Source organism: Sylvia atricapilla, chromosome W (assembly GCF_009819655.1).
Source record: "Sylvia atricapilla isolate bSylAtr1 chromosome W, bSylAtr1.pri, whole genome shotgun sequence".
NCBI classification, from domain to species: Eukaryota; Metazoa; Chordata; class Aves; order Passeriformes; family Sylviidae; genus Sylvia; species Sylvia atricapilla.
Window position 1 is genome coordinate 209,399 of NC_089173.1, and position 20,295 is coordinate 229,693.

Consider the following 20,295-nt stretch of genomic DNA (forward strand, 5'->3'; position numbering starts at 1 on the left):
AAGAAGACCTCCTAGTGCACCAAGGAAAATGGAACACAATACAACAAGGTATCCGATGCCTAAGGGAATTGGCTGTGCTGGAAATCATTTTTGCAGAAGACAAGAAATTTCCTAAGAGCCCAGATGATGTCCAGTGCACATCACGGATGTGGTTGAGATTTGCACGGCTTGGACCAGAGATGTACTCACGTTACCTGGCAACACTGCAATGGAGAGAAGGTGAGGACAAGGTGGGTGTCCTGGCTAATAAACTAAGGATTTACGAGGACACTGTCACCGCCCCAGTTCGTACCCATGCCTCATCTGTGGAAACAAGACTGGCTGAGCAAGTCAGGAACTTAATTGAAGAAAGCCATCAGAAACTGAAAAAAGAACTTAAGGAAGAAATTTACTATTGGAAAAGATGGGAGACATGTCTCATCTTGTCATGGTCAACAAGTCTCGCTTTATTGTACAACCAGCCGTTTTTTATACACACAATAATTAGCTCATGCATATTGCAAAATCTAAGCTCAGGATTGGGTCTAACACTAATGCTTTGTTTTCTATTACTAGCCTTGCGATTCCAAGTTCCCATCTCGTTAATTTTCTTTACTGCATACCAACTATTCTCAACAACCCAGCTGGTATCTCTGCACCTGTGTTTCAAGGGCACTGTTGGCCCTGCTTCAGTCACGTACGCCTAGTTTCTCACACAGAGATTAGCTGAATCTGGCTGCTATGTCCTTTCTCACGCAGTCACATCTCAGGCAGGCTTCCCACATTTCCCCCGTTTTCTTTTTGTGCTAACAAAAGCTGTTTCCCACCACCATCAATCATGTTCATAAGCATGCGTTGCAAGCATTTTATAAAACATGGCAAAAGCAATAAGATAGCTACAATAACAATTAGCAAGATTATTCCATGTTGCAGCAATGAAGTTACCCAAGGGCCAAAACCGAGTCCTTTCAACCAATCATCAAGTCCAAAGCCTGTGGATTTCTGTAGATGTGTGGTTAGTTCTTGCAACTTAGAAAGCTGAGCATGGATAGAGACTGAGTGATCAGACAAGTTAACCAAACTCATCCGGTGATCGTATCTGCAGCTGGGCTGGGCTGAAGCAGGTCTGCAGGAAGGGGAGATGTGGTCTGAGTAGAAGACCCAGCCTCAGTTGAGGATTCCTGATGTAAGTCGGCTCCAGTTTGAGGCCGCTGCGCCGGTCTCGCGCTCCGAGCCGGTATCCACTCTGGTCCTTGTGGTAGGACCGTCCACTCGAATCTTTTGTCTGGTTCCCCTCTGTTTATGGCTGGCAGCGTGAAAGCAAAACGCTTCGTATCATTTGGATGTAGAGCAATAGTAAAGAAACAGTCCTTTAAGTCAATAATTAAAAGGGGCCAGTCTTCTGGTATTAGGGCAGGGTTGGGTAAGCCAGGTTGCAAGGCTCCCATGGGTTCCATTTGGTCATTAATGGCACGCAGGTCATGTAGCAAGCGATACTTTCCTGATTTCTTTTTGATAACAAAAATGGGGCTATTCCAAGGACTAGTAGACAGCTTAAGGTGTCCCTGCTGTAACTGTTCCTGCACCAGCTGGTGTGCTTGTATGAGACTTTCCCTTTTTAACGGCCATTGCTTAACCATCACCGGATCAGCTGTTTTCCAGACAAGTGGTATTGGGAAAGTCCAAGCAGTGGCCATTAGCCCAAAGGGTGCTCATTTGTGAGGACGAGACCCATTTGGGAAAGGATGTCCCGTCCTACTAGGCACTGGACGGTAGGTGGCAGCATTGTCACAGAAAAAATAGCTTGCAGAGTTTTTCCATCCATAGTTACCACAAGCGTAGGTGTTTTACTGGCTAACGTCATGCCTCCTATACCTGTGACTGTCGTTGAGGAGGCTAGTAAGGGCCAGTTCTGTGGCCAGTAGTCCGGAGAAATTATACTTGAGTCCGCGCCCGTATCCAACAGTCCAGTTAACTCCACAGTCTTATCCTTAAATCGTAGCTGCAGCTGTCTTTTAGGCCGGGACAAAAGATCTACGGTTAACAAGACAAGTCCTCCGGTGCTTCCGAAACCCTTTTTCCCCCGCGGTGTTGGTTGAATCGGGGGGAGGGCTTTCGCGAGTTGTGGTAGGGGCACCACTTGAGCCAATCTCTGACCTTTGGCGATTTTTAAAGGTGGAAAAGGGGTATGTACCATGACCATGATTTCTCCGCTGTAATCAGCATCCAGCAACCCAGGCAGGATAAATAGTCCGGATATCGAAGCTGATGATCTGCCTAATATCAGTCCGCCGACTTGATTGCCTTCTATGATTATAGGTCCAAAGATTCCCGTAGGAACAGTCTGTGGGTGAGGTGTCATCAGCGTAACCTCTACTGCGGCTGCCAGGTCCAGACCGAGGCTCCCGGCTGTGGCTGGTCGGAGCTGTTGTGTGGCATTGCAGCTGCTACTTGTATCCCGGCGCGGCTGCTGCTCGCGCTGTGTCTCGCGTTTCCCTGCTTACGGCGGCATGTAGCAGTATTGTGGGTGTTAGATTGACAGTTAATACACCAGACACTCTTAACCTGGCACTCCTTCCTGATGTGACCGGACTTTCCACAGCGGAAGCACTTCATGCGAGAGCCGACCTGACCGGTGCGGTTACAAGCCATACCGGCCGCTGCAGTTTGGAGAGGTGCAAGGGCAGCCATGACCTGATTCTGTGATGTTTTTGCCTGTTCCTGGAGCCCTAAACCTAATTGCTTAATTGCCTCTACTAAAAATGCCTGAGAGCCAGATGGCATGCCGGCAGCCTTTTCAAGCAACAAGGGAACGGTCCAGTCTCCATTCATAGTATTTATTAATGAGCGAGTCTGTGCGTTCCCATTCTGTAATATACACTGCTTCAGTAATGCCCCTTTCATAAACTCTTGCACCTCCGCTTTATCTATAGCCTCGGCCACCTTATCTACAAACGAACCCAGCGACTCTTCCCTACTTTGTTTAATGCCCATGTATATAGGCGTTCCCCCAGGATCTTTTACCTTATTCATAGCCCTACGCGCTACCTCCATTGCCTCACGGACTTTATTGGGGCCCATTAACACCTGAGCTTCTAGTCTAAGGAATGCGCCGAGACCTAATAGCTCATCTATTGTTATTCCGTGCAAAGGATCACCCGGTCCTCTTTGTACCGCCACAGATGCCTGAGCCTCTGCCTGCCAATGCGCACCAAACAACATAACCTGATGCTGTGAATAGATCAATCTAGCTATACCCCTAATATCCCCAGGCAGAAGCAAATACGCATTAAAAAGATATTCAAGCATCTGCTTTGCCGGCTCACTGTTCACACCGTATTGTGCCACTGTAGTACGCAATTGTGCTAACAGCTTCCAGTCAAGCGCGCTCAGATTTGCCGTCAGACCTCCAGCTGCGTTTTGGGTAAACACCACCGGACACGCCAGGCATTGAGAGGCAACCTCCAGCAACCCTTTGTCCCCACTTTCCGCACCTTGGCGGGCCAGCGATACCCATAACTCACGTTGCTGCCTTGCCAGGGCCTCCGCTAGGTCGGATTCCACCCCAGGGATAGGCTCCTGACTGCGGGGGGTAGGCAGATGGCTTGAAGCACCGGCAGGGACAGGGGTGCGCTCAGGGGAGTGCTCGTAGCTCTCGTCTAGGGGAGGTGCCGATGGCGCGGCTTCAGCAGGGGCCGGTGGAGCAGGCAAGGTAACCGTGGTGAAGGCAGGAGGGTTGGGGGTATTAGGATGTTGCCGCGAGGAGTCATAGGCATAATTACGTTCCTGAGCGGCTTTGACTTCTTTTGCAGCTCTTTTTTCTGCCTGCATTAATAACAGCTCATTGTGCACTACCCGCCAGAGCTTTCCAATCTTTTTAGCCGGTTTATCATCCTCCAAGGTCAACTCCCACAACCTATCTCCGAACTTTCTCCATTCCGACAACTCATGCACTGTGTGGGGATTAGTAAAAAACCCATAAGACTCCCCGTGTCTCAAAAGTGAAGGTAATTCTTTATCCAGGTCGATACCCTGTATCCGCCTCTGCCTTAAGCAGGCGGTAAATAACTCATATGCCGCTTGCCTATCCATACTCACGTCAGCGCTGTTGCAACTCTCCAAAAGGCTGTCGGCGGCACGTATCGGCTGAGCTCGTCGTTACGATCACTCAGGGTCGGGGCTTCCTCGCTTATCGCCCTTATACCATTCTGGTTGCTGCAGAATCCGAACCCATCATCTTTTCTCAACTCCTGCAGGGAGGGACGCAGCGTATCACGTCGGGGTCACCAGATATTGGAAAAGATGGGAGACATGTCTCATCTTGTCATGGTCAACAAGTCTCGCTTTATTGTACAACCAGCCGTTTTTTATACACACAATAATTAGCTCATGCATATTGCAAAATCTAAGCTCAGGATTGGGTCTAACACTAATGCTTTGTTTTCTATTACTAGCCTTGCGATTCCAAGTTCCCATCTCGTTAATTTTCTTTACTGCATACCAACTATTCTCAACAACCCAGCTGGTATCTCTGCACCTGTGTTTCAAGGGCACTGTTGGCCCTGCTTCAGTCACGTACGCCTAGTTTCTCACACAGAGATTAGCTGAATCTGGCTGCTATGTCCTTTCTCACGCAGTCACATCTCAGGCAGGCTTCCCACAATTTACAATATCTCACCAGAGCCAACGAGAGTCTCTGCGATTAGGAGCAGGCGTGCCCCAGCCAGGGAGAGAGGATACACACCCCGAGGTAACCTTTGGTTTTTTCTTCGGGAGCATGGAGAAGATATGAAGAAGTGGGATGGAAAACCCACCTCCTCCTTAGCAGCCCGGGTACGTGAACGGAAAAGAGAAATGCCTACCACAAAAAGCTCATCTAGAATCAGTGTTGCTCCGGTCTCTCGTGCACAGAACTCCAGACATTACAGGAATGATGATATGACTGATCCTCTTGAAGGAACCTCAGCAACTCATTTACAAGAAGAGAACAATGTATGCGATGACCAGGAATAGGGGGGCCCTGCCTCTAGCCAGGAAGAGGAAAGGGACAATCGGATCTACTGGACTGTGTGGATCCGATGGCCTGGCACATCTGACCCACAAAAATATACGGCATTGGTTGACACTGGGGCCCAATGTACCATGTTGCCATCAAAGTATATAGGAACAGAACCCATTTCTATTACAGGAGTAACAGGAGGGTCCCAGGAACTGACTGTATTAGAGGCCGAAGTGAGTTTAACTGGGAACGAGTGGCAAAAACACCCCATCGCAACTGGCCCAGAGGCCCCATGCATCCTCGGCATAGACTATGTCAGGAATGGATATTTCAAAGATCCAAAAGGATATCGTTGGGCTTTTGGGATAGCCTCAGTGGTGAAAGAAGACATCAGACAGTTGAATACTTTGTCTGGTCTCTCAGATGACCCCTCTGCTGTGGGACTGCTGAAAGTAGAAGAACAACAAGTACCAATTGCCACAGCAACAGTACACCGTCGGCAATACCGCACAGACAGAGACTCTGTGATTCCCATACAGGAGATGATCGGTAAACTGGAAAGCCAAGGGGTGGTCAGTAAGGCCCGTTCACCTTTCAACAGCCCAATTTGGCCGGTGCATAAGTCCAGTGGAGAATGGAGACTGACAGTGGATTACCGTGGTCTGAATGAAGTCACGCCACCACTGAGCGCTGCTGTGCCAGACATGTTAGAGCTTCAGTACGAGCTGGAGTCCAAAGCAGCAAAGTGGTATGCAACCATTGATATCGCCAACGCCTTCTTCTCCATTCCTTTGGCAGCGGAGTGCAGACCTCAGTTTGCCTTCACCTGGAGGGGCGTGCAGTACACCTGGAACCGACTGCCCCAGGGGTAGAAACACAGCCCCACCATCTGCCATGCACTGATCCAATCTGCACTGGAAAAGGGTGAGGCTCCAGAGCATCTGCAGTACATTGATGACATCATCATATGGGAGACCACGCCAGAGGAGGTCTTCAAGAAAGGAGAGAAGATTATCCAAATTCTGCTGAAAGCTGGTTTTGCCATTAAAAGAAACAAGGTTAAGGGACCAGCTCAGGAAATCCAGTTCTTGGGGGTCAAATGGCAAGATGGTCGTCGCCAAATCCCCACAGAGATAATCAACAAGATCACTGCCATGTCCGCACCTACCAACAAAAAGGAAACACAAGCTTTCCTAGGTGCCATAGGCTTTTGGAGGATGCACATTCCTGAGTACAGTCAGATCGTGAGCCCTCTCTACTTGGTGACCCGCAAGAAGAACGATTTCCACTGGGGGCCTGAACAGCAACAAGCTTTTGTTCAGATCAAGCAAGAGATTGCTCATGCAGTAGTCCTGGGCCCAGTCAGGACGGGACCAGATGTGAAGAATGTGCTTTACTCCGCAGCTGGAAACAATGGTTTGTCTTGGAGCCTTTGGCAGAAAGTGCCTGGGGAGACTCGAAGCCGACCATTGGGATTCTGGAGCAGAAGTTACAGAGGCTCCGAGGCCAACTACACTCCCACAGAGAAGGAGATCTTGGCTGCCTATGAAGGAGTTCAAGCCGCCTCAGAAGTGATTGGCACTGAAACACAGCTGCTTTTGGCACCCCGACTACCAGTGCTGGGGTGGATGTTTAAGGGAAAGGTTCCTTCCACACATCATGCCACCGATACCACATGGAGCAAATGGATTGCCCTCCTTACACAGCGCGCCCGCATTGGAAACCCAAATAGCCCTGGGATTCTGGAAGTTATAACGAACTGGCCGGTAGGTGAAACCTTTGGATTATCATCTGAAGAAGAAGAAAAGCAAGTAACACGCGCTGAGGAAGCCCCACCATATAATGAGCTACCGGAGACTGAAAGACGATATGCTCTGTTCACTGATGGCTCCTGCCGAATTGTAGGAGCTAACCGGAAATGGAAAGCTGCAGCATGGAGCCCCACACGACAAGTTGCACAAGCTACCGAGGGACAAGGTAGATCGAGTCAAGTTGCAGAGCTTAAAGCTGTCCAGCTGGCTTTAGAAATTGCTGAACGAGAAAAGTGGCCGAGGCTTTATCTCTACACTGACTCATGGATGGTAGCTAATGCTCTGTGGGGATGGTTGAATCACTGGAAAAAGGCCAATTGGCAGCGCAGAGGAAAACCCATCTGGGCCGCTGACATTTGGCAAGACATCGCCGCCCGAGTAGAGAGGCTGACCGTGAAGGTTCGACACGTGGACGCGCATATACCCAAGAGCTGGGCTAACGAGGAGCATTGCAACAACGAGCAGGTAGACAAAGCTGCCAAGGTGAAAGTATCACAATTGGATCTTGACTGGCAGTACAAGGGAGAATTGTTCCTAGCTCGTTGGGCCCATGATGCCTCTGGTCATCAGGGAAGAGATGCAATATATCGATGGGCCCGTGACCGAGGGGTGGACCTCACTATGGACAGCATCTCACAGGTCATCCACAGCTGTGAGACCTGCGCTGCAATCAAACAGGCCAAGCGAATGAAGCCTCTGTGGTATGGTAGACAATGGCTGAAGTACAAGTACAAAAAAGCCTGGCAAATTGACTATATCACCCTTCCCCAAACACGCCAAGGAAAGCGGTACGTGCTGACCATGGTGGAAGTCACCACTGGATGGCTGGAAACCCACCCTGTGCCTCATGCCACTGCCCGGAACACCATCCTGGGCCTTGAAAAACAAATCCTGTGGAGACACGGCACCCCTGAGAGAATTGAGTCGAACAATGAGACTCATTTCAAGAACAACCTTATAAACACCTGGACCAGAGAACATGGTATTGAATGGATATACCATATTCCTTATCATGCACCAGCTGCCGGGAAAGTTGAACGGTGCAACGGACTATTAAAGACTGCCCTGAAGGCACTTGGTGGGGGAACCTTCAAGAATTGGGAACTAAACTTAGCCAAAGCCACATGGATAGTTAACACCCGAGGGTCTATCAATCGAGGTGGTCCTGCCCAGTCTGAACCCTTACACACAGTGGATGGAGACAAAGTACCTGTGGTACACATGAAAGGCATTTTAGGAAAGAGTGTTTGGATTAATCCCACTTCAGGCAAAGGCAGACCCGTCCATGGAATTGTCTTTGTTCAAGGACCTGGTTACACTTGGTGGGTAATGCAGAAAGATGGAGAAACCCGTTGTGTACCACAGGGAGACCTAATTTTAAGTGAGAGCAGTGTGTAAGGTTTCATTCTGTATGTATATATGCATTCATCTGTAAGAATGTATTGATTTAGGCATGTTGTAGATGGTAATAGAATAAGGGGTGGATTGTCCTGGGTTGTAGTTTAGGATGTATTCTATCACCATCTTCAGTTAATGGCCCATCAATGCCTTTTGCATGACTCATAGATAACTCCCTCTGGGAGTTCTCTCTCTTTAATGGGCCATCAAGACCCTCTTCCATGACTCATCATCCCATTGTGAGATGCTCCGCCCACGGGGAGGAGCCAAGCATTCTCACCTGGATATAAGCTGGGATTTGGGACAGTAGAAGCAGCCCTCACCCACTGGATTCCCAGAGGACCGGAGCTACCAGACCTTTCTACAAGATTTTTGTTTCAGGAAGACCACCTCGTCTGGACTGTTTCCATCACCCTGATCAGGTTGTATTCTGACTCTGTCAGTGGTTTTTCTTTTTGTATTTATTTCATTTTATTTTATTCTATTTTATTTTCCTTTTCTTCTCATTAAATTTTATTTCTGACTTAGAGCCTCTCACTTGGTTTGTTTTCAAAACCACAACAGCTACCAACACAAGAAACTGAGCAGTACTCAGTTTGCTTAGTTGGTTTTTCTCTAGAGCTAGGTATACAAACAAGCAAGTTCTTGAAATCAGTCAGGACTTGTCAAGCTCATTTTTATCTGACAGTAAAATAGGGTAGTCTACTTTCAAACTCTCAGTTCAGTGTTGTAAATATTTGTTAGTTTGGTACATGTAATTTCATTCATGGAGATGGTGTATGAATAGTCAAGAAATTTTGCATGTAAGTAAATTTGAGAGAAAAAAAGACATCTGGCTGTAGAACTTGAGTTTTATCAAAAATAAGAGGTGCCTAAGGTGAACAGTTACTCAACAGGGCAAACACTCATTCTGAGTAGAGTGCATAGCTTCTCCTTTGTATTTTTTGCAGCTTCTGTAATAGATCTTCCTTCTGTGTATCTTTAGGGCTACTTTTGTTTTAGGCAGCTAAATGTGTTGCACTGTATAGTAAGATTCAGAGTCTCTGAGCAGAGGACAGAAAACAAGTTTTGTGTTGAACCATCCTGATAAATATGTGGGTATGTTTTTTATAGTTTTTTAACTACTTGAACTGATTTAGTTAAATCTTACTTTTTCTCATCAACCAGTAATTGAAAACATGAAATCTGTGTGTTCATGGTTTTTTTTACTTTTTGAGAACAAATCTTTTTTTTCATAAGTATGATTTTAAACTTGTTTCCTCATATAACAAAGGGGTGGCTAATCGCAGGGTGAAAATGCTTGTTCATTTGATGCAGTCAAGTCTCAAAAATCTTTTGGGTTTCTATTCACGCTTTTTGAGAGATCTTTTAATTTCTAGCTGTTCTTATAAACATGTTCAAGGGAAGTTCTATTTACTTGGTCTTTATTGCAAATAGCATCTTTACTGTAGCTATTTGCGTGGAGGGCTTACTTTTGAAAACTTTGAATTCCAGCTGTTGTTAAAACTGGAGACGCATCTTTCCATGGATTCAGTACAAGCTTGAGTGTTGGAAACAAAATGTATGAATTCTTATTTTAATTCTGCCACTTCTGTCACGTGATATATGTCCTTTTATTTCTCCATAAGAAAATCCAAATAATAAAATATTTATGAAAACTAAGGTTAATTGCACTTTCAGTGCTTAACTCTTGTGTGACATTATTGCTATTATAAAAATTAATTTTCCAAATACATATGCCAAAGCTATGCTTGGAACCTGCACATAATGTTTAAGAATTTGTTTGGATCTGTACAAAAACTTCAATTAAGTATTTCTCTGTAGGTGCAAATTTAAATGTCCATAGATGAAATTCTGAACATTTCTACAGATATGAGGGTTTTTTTTATTGTTAACATGCATGTGTCCAACACATATTTAGATATTCCATGTGTAGAGGGTTTAATGCTTTAATGCCAATGTTAGTTTTTTGAAGTGTGGTGGGTTGACCCTGGCTGGATGCCAGGCACACCAAAGCTGCTCTGTCACTCTCCTCTGCAACTGGACATGAGAGAGAAAATATAGTGAAAGGCTGATGGGTTAAGGATCAGGAGAGATCACTCACTGATTACCATCATGGGCAAAACAGACTCAGCTTAAGGATATTAATTGAATTTATTGCCAACAAAATCAGAGCAGGATAGTGAGAAGTAAATCTTAAAAACACCTTCTCCCCATCCCTCCCTTCTTCCTGAGCTCTACCTCCTCCCTGCCAGCAGTGCAGAGAGACAGGGAAAGGGGGTTACAGTCAGTTCATCACAGATTGCTTCTGCCATTGCTCAGGCAGAGGAGTCCTTTACCTGCTCCAGCATGTGGTCTCGCCCATGGGAGACAATTCTCCACAAACTTCTCCAGTGGTAGTCCTTCCCATGGGCTGCAGTTCTTTGTTAACTGCTCCATCATGGGTCCCTTCCATGGGGTGCAGTCCTTTGGGAACAGGCTGCTCCAGCATGGGTCCCCCATGGGGTCACAAGTCCTACCAGGAAACCTGCTCTAGCGTGGACTCCTCTCTCTATGGGTCTGCAGGTCCCTGCCAGGACCCTGCTCCAGCACAGGTTTCCTATGGATTCACAGCTTTCTTTCAGGCATTTGCCTGCTCTGGCATGGGTCTCCTCCATGGGCTGCAGGTGTATCTCTGCACCCCCAGGATCCTCCATGGGCTGCAGGGGGACAGCCTGCTTCACCATGGTCTGCACTATGGGCTGCAGGGAAATCTCAGCTCCAGCACCTGGAGCACCTCCTGCCTCTCCTTCTGCACTGACCTGGGTGTCTGCAGAGTTGTTCATCTCACACATTCTTACTCCTCTCTTCTCTCGCTGCAATTACATCTACACAATAACTTTTTTCCCCTTCTTAAATATGTTATCACAGAGGCATTACTACCATTTCTGATTGGCTCAGCCTTAGACAGCAACAAATCCATCCTGGAACCAGCTGGCGTTGGCTCTGTCAGACATGGGGGAAGCTTTTAGCAGCTTCTCATGGAAGCCACTCCTGTAGTCCCCCCTGATGCGATAACTGGGCCATGCAAACCCAATACATGAAATTATTTATTTGACATTACATGGAACTTTGATTTAACAGAATGATACAGCAATTTACTTAAATTACAGGGCAAGTACAAGTTACATTTAGCAGCGTATAGCAGTTTCAATGTACAGTTGTATCAGAATACAAATGTGTTTGTCATTATTGGTCTCCATCACAATGCTGGGCATCCCTAGTTGATGGGAAACCAACTCAAGCCTGTTGCTCTTACTCAATGTTCTGTCTGTTAGTTGTACAGTTTTTATACTGTATATTCTATACTTAGTATAGAGCCAAAACCAAGTATAAAAACTAAGTTTTTATAAAGAGTTTGGCTGAGCCATGTATATACCCACCCATTCTGGCCTCACCAACACAAGAATATATGTATTTGATGATATTATCAACTCAAGGGCAGATACACAGCCATTTTAATCCCTTAACTGTTGTGGCCATTTATCTATAACAAAGACTACCTTCAGTCTCCTTTGTGTTAAGTTCAGCTTTTTGTAACAGTTGTCATCAGTAACTCCCTAATTCTTTACTTAGCTTCATGAATACATAGTCCTTGCCTGTCTCCTCAGCCTTCTTCCATTGTACAAACTCATTGATAAATCACATCATGCTGTGTTTAAGCTTTTTTACTTGAAAAAGAGAACTTTTCTATAAGATACCTTTTTGACATTGTGCATAAATAGATTTTATTGTTCAATAATTCTATCATTTATATTGTAGGTCATGCAGGAGTCTCTGCAAGCATGATGAAGAAAAGAACTTCCCACAAGTAAGTTCGTAATACTTCCTCAAGTGTAGTTCTCAATAAATGGCAGTACCATTCTAGAAATGTATCTGTATTGTTCCAGTCATTTTGAAAAAATGTGGAGCAGTATTCAAACGGTGTATGTGTGTAGAATCAGACTTTAATTCTTTTGGGAGGACAATGGAAAAGAATGCACCACTGGTATAGTTCTAAACATAATTTTGAATGTTATTCTGAAATAAATTATTCTGTCAATAAAGTTCTGTAACTTATAATTCAGAAACAAGAGATTGCAAGCCAGAAATTGGGCATATGTATGCTAGGATTCATTATAGCTTTAGTTTTTGAAAAGGATTTTTTACCTTAAAAAATAATAATCAATGTACTGTAGTATGGCTACTATCTGTGTGAAGGTTACTTGCTTATCCTATACATTCATCACATTTATTATTCACTACTAGAATTTGAGATAGTAGTTAGATAAATGTTTCTATGAGTAAATGTGAGAAGATATAGTTAGTAGCTTAGACAAAATTCACCTTCATTTCTAACAGCTAGATGTTGGATCTGGCTGCATCTCTGGTGGGTGAACTCTAAAATAAGCTGTAAAAAGGTGAAATTTCTTAAAATGCTATTAGTTATATTTTGAGTATGAAGTCCTATAATGCTGATATACAACAGGCATCAATCCAAAACAATTTGTCTGGCAGAAATAACTTCCATGTTTAACATTTGAATTAGTATTAACTATTTCCCAGACATAACACCTGATATAAAACTACTCTTAATTCCTTCCACCAACTCTTCACTATTCAGTCTTGTCTATCTCCTTACAAGGCAGAGATAAACATTTATTTGTCTAGAGACAGGTAGAGTTAAAATTTAATTTCTCTTGTTCTTTTTCAACCGCTCAGAGAAAGGAGTGTATGATGGGAAGACTATCAGAGGTGGGTTGCCTTTTGTACTTGAGGGTGGCTAGATTTGTCTTTATTGTTGTTTTGATATACACTTATTTAAATACCTAAATAGGTTGTACATTTTTTAGCATAAAGGCTTTTATGGGGCATATTAAATCATGATCCTAAGTCACGTGATTTTGAGGCATTTAACTTAAGAGGCCAACTGAGTTTTATATTGATTTAGCCTAGTTTAATTGTTTAAGAATTGTTTGGCAAAGGTTTTATTTTGTACCAAACCAAGATGACTTTGTGTGCTGCTCAATGACTTCTCTGCAAATGACAGACACTAGTATAGAGTTGTTCTTATTTGATATTCATTGCTTATATTTTTGAAATGAACAGTAAGTAGCACTGTAGAGATGTTTATAGTAAACAAGTGAGATATGAATCGCTGTTTAAAAATATATGCTGATACTACTATGAGCTGTTACAGCAGACCATGAATTAATAATGCATACTTTGTCATTGATTTAGTTATGATGACTTATATATTCCTCATTAAAAGAAAAAGAGGAACAAGTCACTGGCACTTGAAGGTCATAGGGTAGATTCTGAACTCAGTTCATAAGTTTAAAGGGGAGGGAAGAGCCAACAGGATAGAACAAGACAGAGTCCAGTAACTGAGGAAGGGATAAAATGAGCTGTGTGGATTAGTCTTCTAAATTCACCATGACCAAAATATTTTGGTGCTACAAAAGGGCAGTTCTTCTGAATGTTCTGTCAGTGTCAATGTATAGCGATGATCTTTGTGAATAAAAAGTTGACTCTATTTATGTCAGATCAGTCAGTAGTCTCTTGGTTCTTATCCTTTCCACCCTTGGTGCATAAGGAAATAGTGCTCAGTGTAAGTATAACATCTTACTGGTTTCACATAGTTGGCAGTTCAAGGACTTTGAGGTGGAGGTTCTATCTGCCACTTAACTATCACTGTACTTATCCCTTGTGAATTTCTGATCACAGTTTAAACTAATTTGTTGTGGTGGATTATACTTGACTGTGAGCCAAACTCCCACCCATCTGCTTACTCCCCTTCCTCAGTGAGGCAGGGGGAGAAAAGAGAATGAGAAAGTTCATGGGTCAAGATAAAGACAGGAAGATTGCTTACTGTTACCAATTGAAAGGGAGCTTCAGACAAGCCCTGCCTTAGCCTCAAATTTTTGGCAGCAGCCTAAATTTAGGTGGCCTGCAACTAAAATCACTCTGTCCTGCAAGTTCTAAGAATGGCAGATCAGGTCTATTATAAAATGAGTTATTTATGGAATAAACAGGAGGTAGCAGACAAAAGGCCTTAAACAGAGTTTCTTATTACATAGAATAAAACAAAAAGAACTACTAGTAGATTACATAAAACAGTGCACAACATTAAGGTACCTATATTAAGCTAGCAAAGAAATAGTATAGATTAGGAGTCAATGTAAATTACCACTGAAATGACAATAGTGTACACAGGTTCCCTTCCCTTAACTCCTGCGAGAGTAACCACAAAGCAGGTGTCCTAACTTTGGGAAGAAAGTCCCACACATTTCCAAGGAATGTGCAGAAGATTTCTACTTTGTGAAAGTTTTGTGTAGCTTTTATAGTTTGTAAAGTCAAGTGTCTGTCAGTCAGAAATTCCAGATTATCTTTCCACATCTCACTTCCACAGCAAGATGTTTATTGTCAACTGAAATCCTTACTGCCATGGTGCCGAAATAACTCACTACAAGACAAGCTGTCCTGATTGAGTTATTTCTCCAAAGCTCATGTGAAGCTCATGTGAGGGGCAAGATGCCCTGAGTTATTTCACCAGCTAACAAGCAACAGATAAGGTCTTGTGGTGGGGGAGATGCCCTGCTGCACTTACCAGGCACTATCACAGGCAAAACAGGCTTGACTTGTGGAAAATTAATGTATTGCAAATTTAAATAGATTCAGGTGGTAAGAAACAGGAAGACAAACATTAAACCAACCCCTTTCTTTCCTCCTTTCCCATGTTTAAATTAATTCCTTCACTCCAGACTCATCACCACCCCCAGGGTGCAGGGGAAATGAAGGAGGGGAGTTTACAGTCCATACATGATGGTTGCTCTCTGCCACTCCTTTCCTCTTGTACTCAATTTCCTCCTGCTCTGGCACAGGTTCTCTACAGGTCACAGTTCCTGTCAGGAAAGTCTGCTTTAGCATGGCCTCTTCTAGGGGAGACAGTCCTGTCAGTTAAACTCTGCTCTGGCATAGATTCTCTGTGGGTTCTCCATGGGCCTCAGTTCCTTCATTAAATACCTAACTGCTCCAGCATGGGTCCTTTTCTTCCCCTCCTTCTTTCCCTGTCCAGTGGTGGATTTTTTGCTCTTTGCTAAATATGTTTGCACAAAGACACCATAAACTTTGCTGATTGTCTCCACTTTAGCTGTCAGTGGGACCATTGCCAAAACAGCTAGAACCAGCTGTGTCCGGCACAGGGTAGCCTGACTTCTCATAGAGGCTACTTCTGCAGGAGTTGTCATGTCTGTATGTGTATGTGTCCATTACCAAAACCTTGCCATGTATGCCCAATACACCTGTAATCCTAAGAAAATAATTTCACAACTGAATTATGGCTTTTGAAGGAGTACAGAAAGTACTTTACAACTGCTGTTTTTAGTAATGTGCCTCACAGTCTGAATATTAAGGAAAAATAGTTTATAACAATTCTTTGATCACATGATCCCCCTTTAGTGACAGTCTGTAATAGTATCAAAATTCTAATTCAGGCCCTATTTTTAATAATTTTTGTACATGGTTCCATGAAATATAGAAATTCTAATGACCATTGCTACTCTGCTTCATTTGTACTCTTTTCTAAATTTCTTTGAACTTTCCATGATCTGGTTCTGCTAATAAAACTTTTTCTTGTAACAAGACCTTACTTATCAGCTTAGTGTCTTCAAGATACTTAGTCACTGAGATGAGCAGCTGTGGTGCCAGCACAATCCATAGCATAGGGAGGATTCCTGAACCTGGAAGAGCCACAAGAGCTGCCAGGAGCCCACACTTATGCTACAGCTGCTGGATGGGGCCAGGAGCAATGGTGGTCAACACCCCCACCACCTCCGTATGAAAGAAGCCCCTAGGGAGTGCTAGTGATCAGGGCAAGCCAACAGGGCAGTTTGCAGGGAAGGGTATGCAAAAAAGATACTGTAGCTCTGCCAACACAACCAGGGAGCAATGGTATCCAGCTGGCAGAAGGCTATGAACACTCTGAACTCTGCACCCACAATGAATGGCACAGCTTTCCAGACAGAGCTCTGGTGGGAAGATGCTGCTACCCAAGTGTGGAGCTGCAGGGAATATCCTACTCTTATGCCAGTACTGGACAGCAGCAGTGAGCACAACGGGGGGAGGTGCACCCAGGTAGAGGAACTCTTCCACTTAGCGACAAAGCTCTAGGACATGGTGAGTATGTTGTTAAGAAGTATCAGGGAGAGTGAAAGAGCACTGGAATTGCCCCCTACCTTCCCTGGGGTAGGGCTGTCAAGCAGACAGGAAATATGATATGGAAGATTTCCTATCCTGTCTCTGTTTGGCAGAATGTGGTGACTTAAGTGATAGGGGACAATGGTGACAAGCTCCTGCTTGGTGTAGCAGAAGTAAGGAAGGGAGTCAACAGAACTGCCACCTTGGACTTGTGGAGGGCACACTTAAGCCTGTTTAGGGGCCTGGTTGAAACAGTCCCTTGAGAGGCAGTCCTGAAGGGCAAAGGAGTCCAGGAAGGCTGAACATTCTTCAAGAAGGAAATCTTAAAGGTTCAGGCCATACCAGTGTGCTGAAAGATAAGCTGACAGAAGAGCAGCTTGGCTGAACAGAGAGCTTTGGCTGGAATTCAGAGGGAAAAAAAGGGGAGTTTATGACCTTTGGAAGAAGGGGCACTCAATTCAGGAGGACTACAAGGATGTTGAGAGGTTGTGCAGGGAGAAAATTAGAAGAGCCAAAGCCCAACTAGAACTTAATCTGACTACGGCTATAAAAGACAATAAAAACTGTTTCTATAAATACATTAGCAACAAAAGGAAGGCTAAGGAGAATCTCCATTCTTTATTGGAAATGGAGGGTAACATAATGACAAAAGATGAGGAAAAGGCCAAGGTACTGAATGTCTTCTTTGCCTCAGTCTTTAATAGCAAAACCAGTTGTTTTCAGGGTACCCAGCCCACTGACCTGGAAGACAGGCATGGGGCAGAATGAGGCCCCCATAATCAAAGGGAAAATGGTCAGCAACCTGCTACACCTCTTAGACATGCACTTGTCTATGGAGCAGGACAGGATCCATTCAAGGGTACTGAGGGAGTTGGTAAAAGTACTCATTAAGCCACTTTCAATCATTTATCATTAGTCCCAGTTAACTGAGGAGGTCTCAGTTGACTGGAAGTTCACAAATGGAATGTCCATCTACAAGAAGGGCTGGAAGGAGGTTCCAGGGAACTACAGGACTGTCAGCCTGACCTTGATCCTTGGGGCTGTTATGGAACAGATTATCTTGCCATCATGCAGCACATACAGGACAACCAATTGATCATATCCAGTGAGCTTGGGTTTATGAAAGGCAGGTCCTATTTGACTGACCTTATCTCCTTCTATGACAAGGCTACCCACTTAGTGGACAAGGGAAAGGCTGTGGATGTTGTCTACCTGAACTTCAGTAAAGCTTTTGACACAGTTTCCCACAGCATTTTCCTGGAGAAACTGGCTTCCTATGACTTAGACAGGTGTGCTCTTCACTGAGTGGAAAACCAGCTGAATGACCAGGTCCAAAGAGTGGTGGTGAATGGCATTAAATCCAGTTGGTGGCCAGTCACTAGTGGAGATCTCTGATGCCTTTTTGCTGGTCCTAAAATCATGAGCCGGACACAGTTAGGTGATAAAAAGGGGTTACCTTTATAAGGATCCTTAGGTGCACAATTCTCCAGGTGGAAAATGCCAAAGATGCACATGTAGCATAATGTGTATATAATTTTTATATGTTCAGTAAATTACCATATATGACAAAAATCTCCAATTAGAGACATAAGTGGTGAAGTAATTCTCCCCTGGTTCAACCCTCTTTGGATTCCTCCTCTTTTAGACAGGAACTAAACTTTGTTTATTGTTGTGGTTTTGAAAACAAACCAAGTGAGAGGCTCTAAGTCAGAAATAAAATTTAATGAGAAGAAAAGGAAAATAAAATAGAATAAAATAAAATGAAATAAATACAAAAAGAAAAACCACTGACAGAGTCAGAATACAACCTGATCAGGGTGATGGAAACAGTCCAGACGAGGTGGTCTTCCTGAAACAAAAATCTTGTAGAAAGGTCTGGTAGCTCCGGTCCTCTGGGAATCCAGTGGGTGAGGGCTGCTTCTACTGTCCCAAATCCCAGCTTATATCCAGGTGAGAATGCTTGGCTCTTCCCCATGGGCGGAGCATCTCACAATGGGATGATGAGTCATGGAAGAAAGCCTTGATGGCCCATTAAAGAGAGATAACTCCCAGAGGGAGTTATCTCTGAGTCATGCACAAGGCATTGATGGGCCATTAACTGAAGATGGTGATAGAATACATCCTAAACTACAACCCAGGACATTTATGAAAATGTGTCTCAGAGAGCTAGTTTCAACCTTGGCTTCCCAGAGAATCTAACCTTGGACCCCCAGCTTGGAGCTGCTGGGAAATTTATTTTGTCTTTCTGTCTAATAGAGTAGGTAAAATGCTAGCTACAAATACTATGATAGACTACAGAGCTGCAAATATACATGTAAAGAATATAGAAAATATATAAAAGAAAAAAAGACAAAAATCAATTCGGCATCATCCACAGGACTCAGTATTGGGACCAGTCCTGTTTAATATCTTTATCAATGATCTGGATGAGGGGATCAAGTGTCTGCTCACCAAGTTTGCCGGTGTCAGCAAGTTGGCTGGGATAGTTGATCTGCTGGATGGTAGAAAGATTCTACAGTGGGATCTGGATCGATTAGATCAATGGGTCAAGGCCAATTGTTTGAGGTTCAATAAGGCCAAGTGTCGGGTTTCCTCCCAAATTTGCCCTAAACCAGGACGTGCACTTAGGTCCCAATAAACTCCATGCAATGCTACATGTTAAGGGAAGAGTGTCTGAAAAGATGCCTGGCAGAAAAGGATGTGGGAGTGTTGGTTGACAGCCAGCTGAACATGAGCCAGCATGTGCCCAGGTGGCCAAGAAGGCCAATGGCATCCTGGCTTATATCAGCAATAGTGTGGCCAGCAGAACTAGGGAAGTGATTGTCCCCTTGTACTCTGCACTGGTGAGGCTGCACCTCAAGCACTGTGTTCAGTTTTGGTCACCTCACTACAAAAAACACATTGAAGTGCTGGAGTGTGTCCAGGGAAGGGCAAAAAAGCTGGGGAAGTGTCTAGAGCACAAGTCTTATGAGGAGCAGCTGAGGGAACTGGGGTTTAGCCTTGAGAAAAGGAGGCTCAGAGGGACCTTATAGCTCTGTATAGCTACATGAAAAGAGGTTGTAGTGATGTGGGTGTTGGTCTTTTCTCCAAAATAACAAGCAATAGTTGAGCCAGGGGAGATTTAAAATGGATATTAGGAAAAATATCTTCAGTGAAACGGTTTTCAAGCATTGTTACAGAATGCCCAGGGAGATGTTGGAGTCAGCATCCTTGGAGGTATTGAAAGATGTGTAGATGTGTTGCTTAGGGATGTGGTTTAGTGGTGGACTTGGCAGTGTTAGGTTTGCAGGTGAACTCAATGATCTTAAAGGTCTTTTCCAACCTAAATGATTTTATAATTTCTTTGAAATAAGAGGATCTGAAACTTAGTGGAATTGAAGGGCCTTTTACAATGAGTGCATAACTGAAGCATCAGGAATTGTTTTCAGGACTTGACTTTATCTGCTTTTTCTGACCCTGTGTGGTTTATGTATGTATGTACTTAAATTTTGAATGTCTAGAGCTTTGAAACGTTATTCCAGTCTTTTGGAAAAAAAACCTTTGTGAAATTTTAAGGATAATTCTAATAAAAGAGAAAGGAAACATTTTGGATTTTCTCATTATACCATCTCAAAATTTACATACTTATGTGTTCCTGTGCTTATCACAGAAACAACATACTATTGATATAAAAAGAAATTTGAGAAAGTTGACTATTATCTTATATGGAAGTATACTGGTCACAGTTATTACACACCCACTTTTGAAAAGGATAGTACAGAGTTCCCAGGGAACTACTGACCAGTCAGTCTTATCTCTATGCCTGGTAAGATCATGGAACATATCTGCCTGGAAGACATAATTAAACATATGTAAAACAGGGAGATCATTAGAGACAGCCAACATGGCTTC

The 20,295-nt window shown here is 44.0% G+C and overlaps 1 protein-coding gene across 1 annotated transcript in view; it reads left to right on the forward strand.

Moving 5' to 3' along the window:
- LOC136373339 (spindlin-Z-like) overlaps window positions 1–20,295 on the forward strand; it is a 145,535-nt gene that overhangs the window by 113,903 nt on the left and 11,337 nt on the right. The window contains exon 3 of the mRNA XM_066338246.1: window positions 11,989–12,037. Coding sequence (XP_066194343.1) covers window positions 11,989–12,037 — 49 coding nt within the window. The remainder of the gene's footprint in view (window positions 1–11,988; window positions 12,038–20,295) is intronic.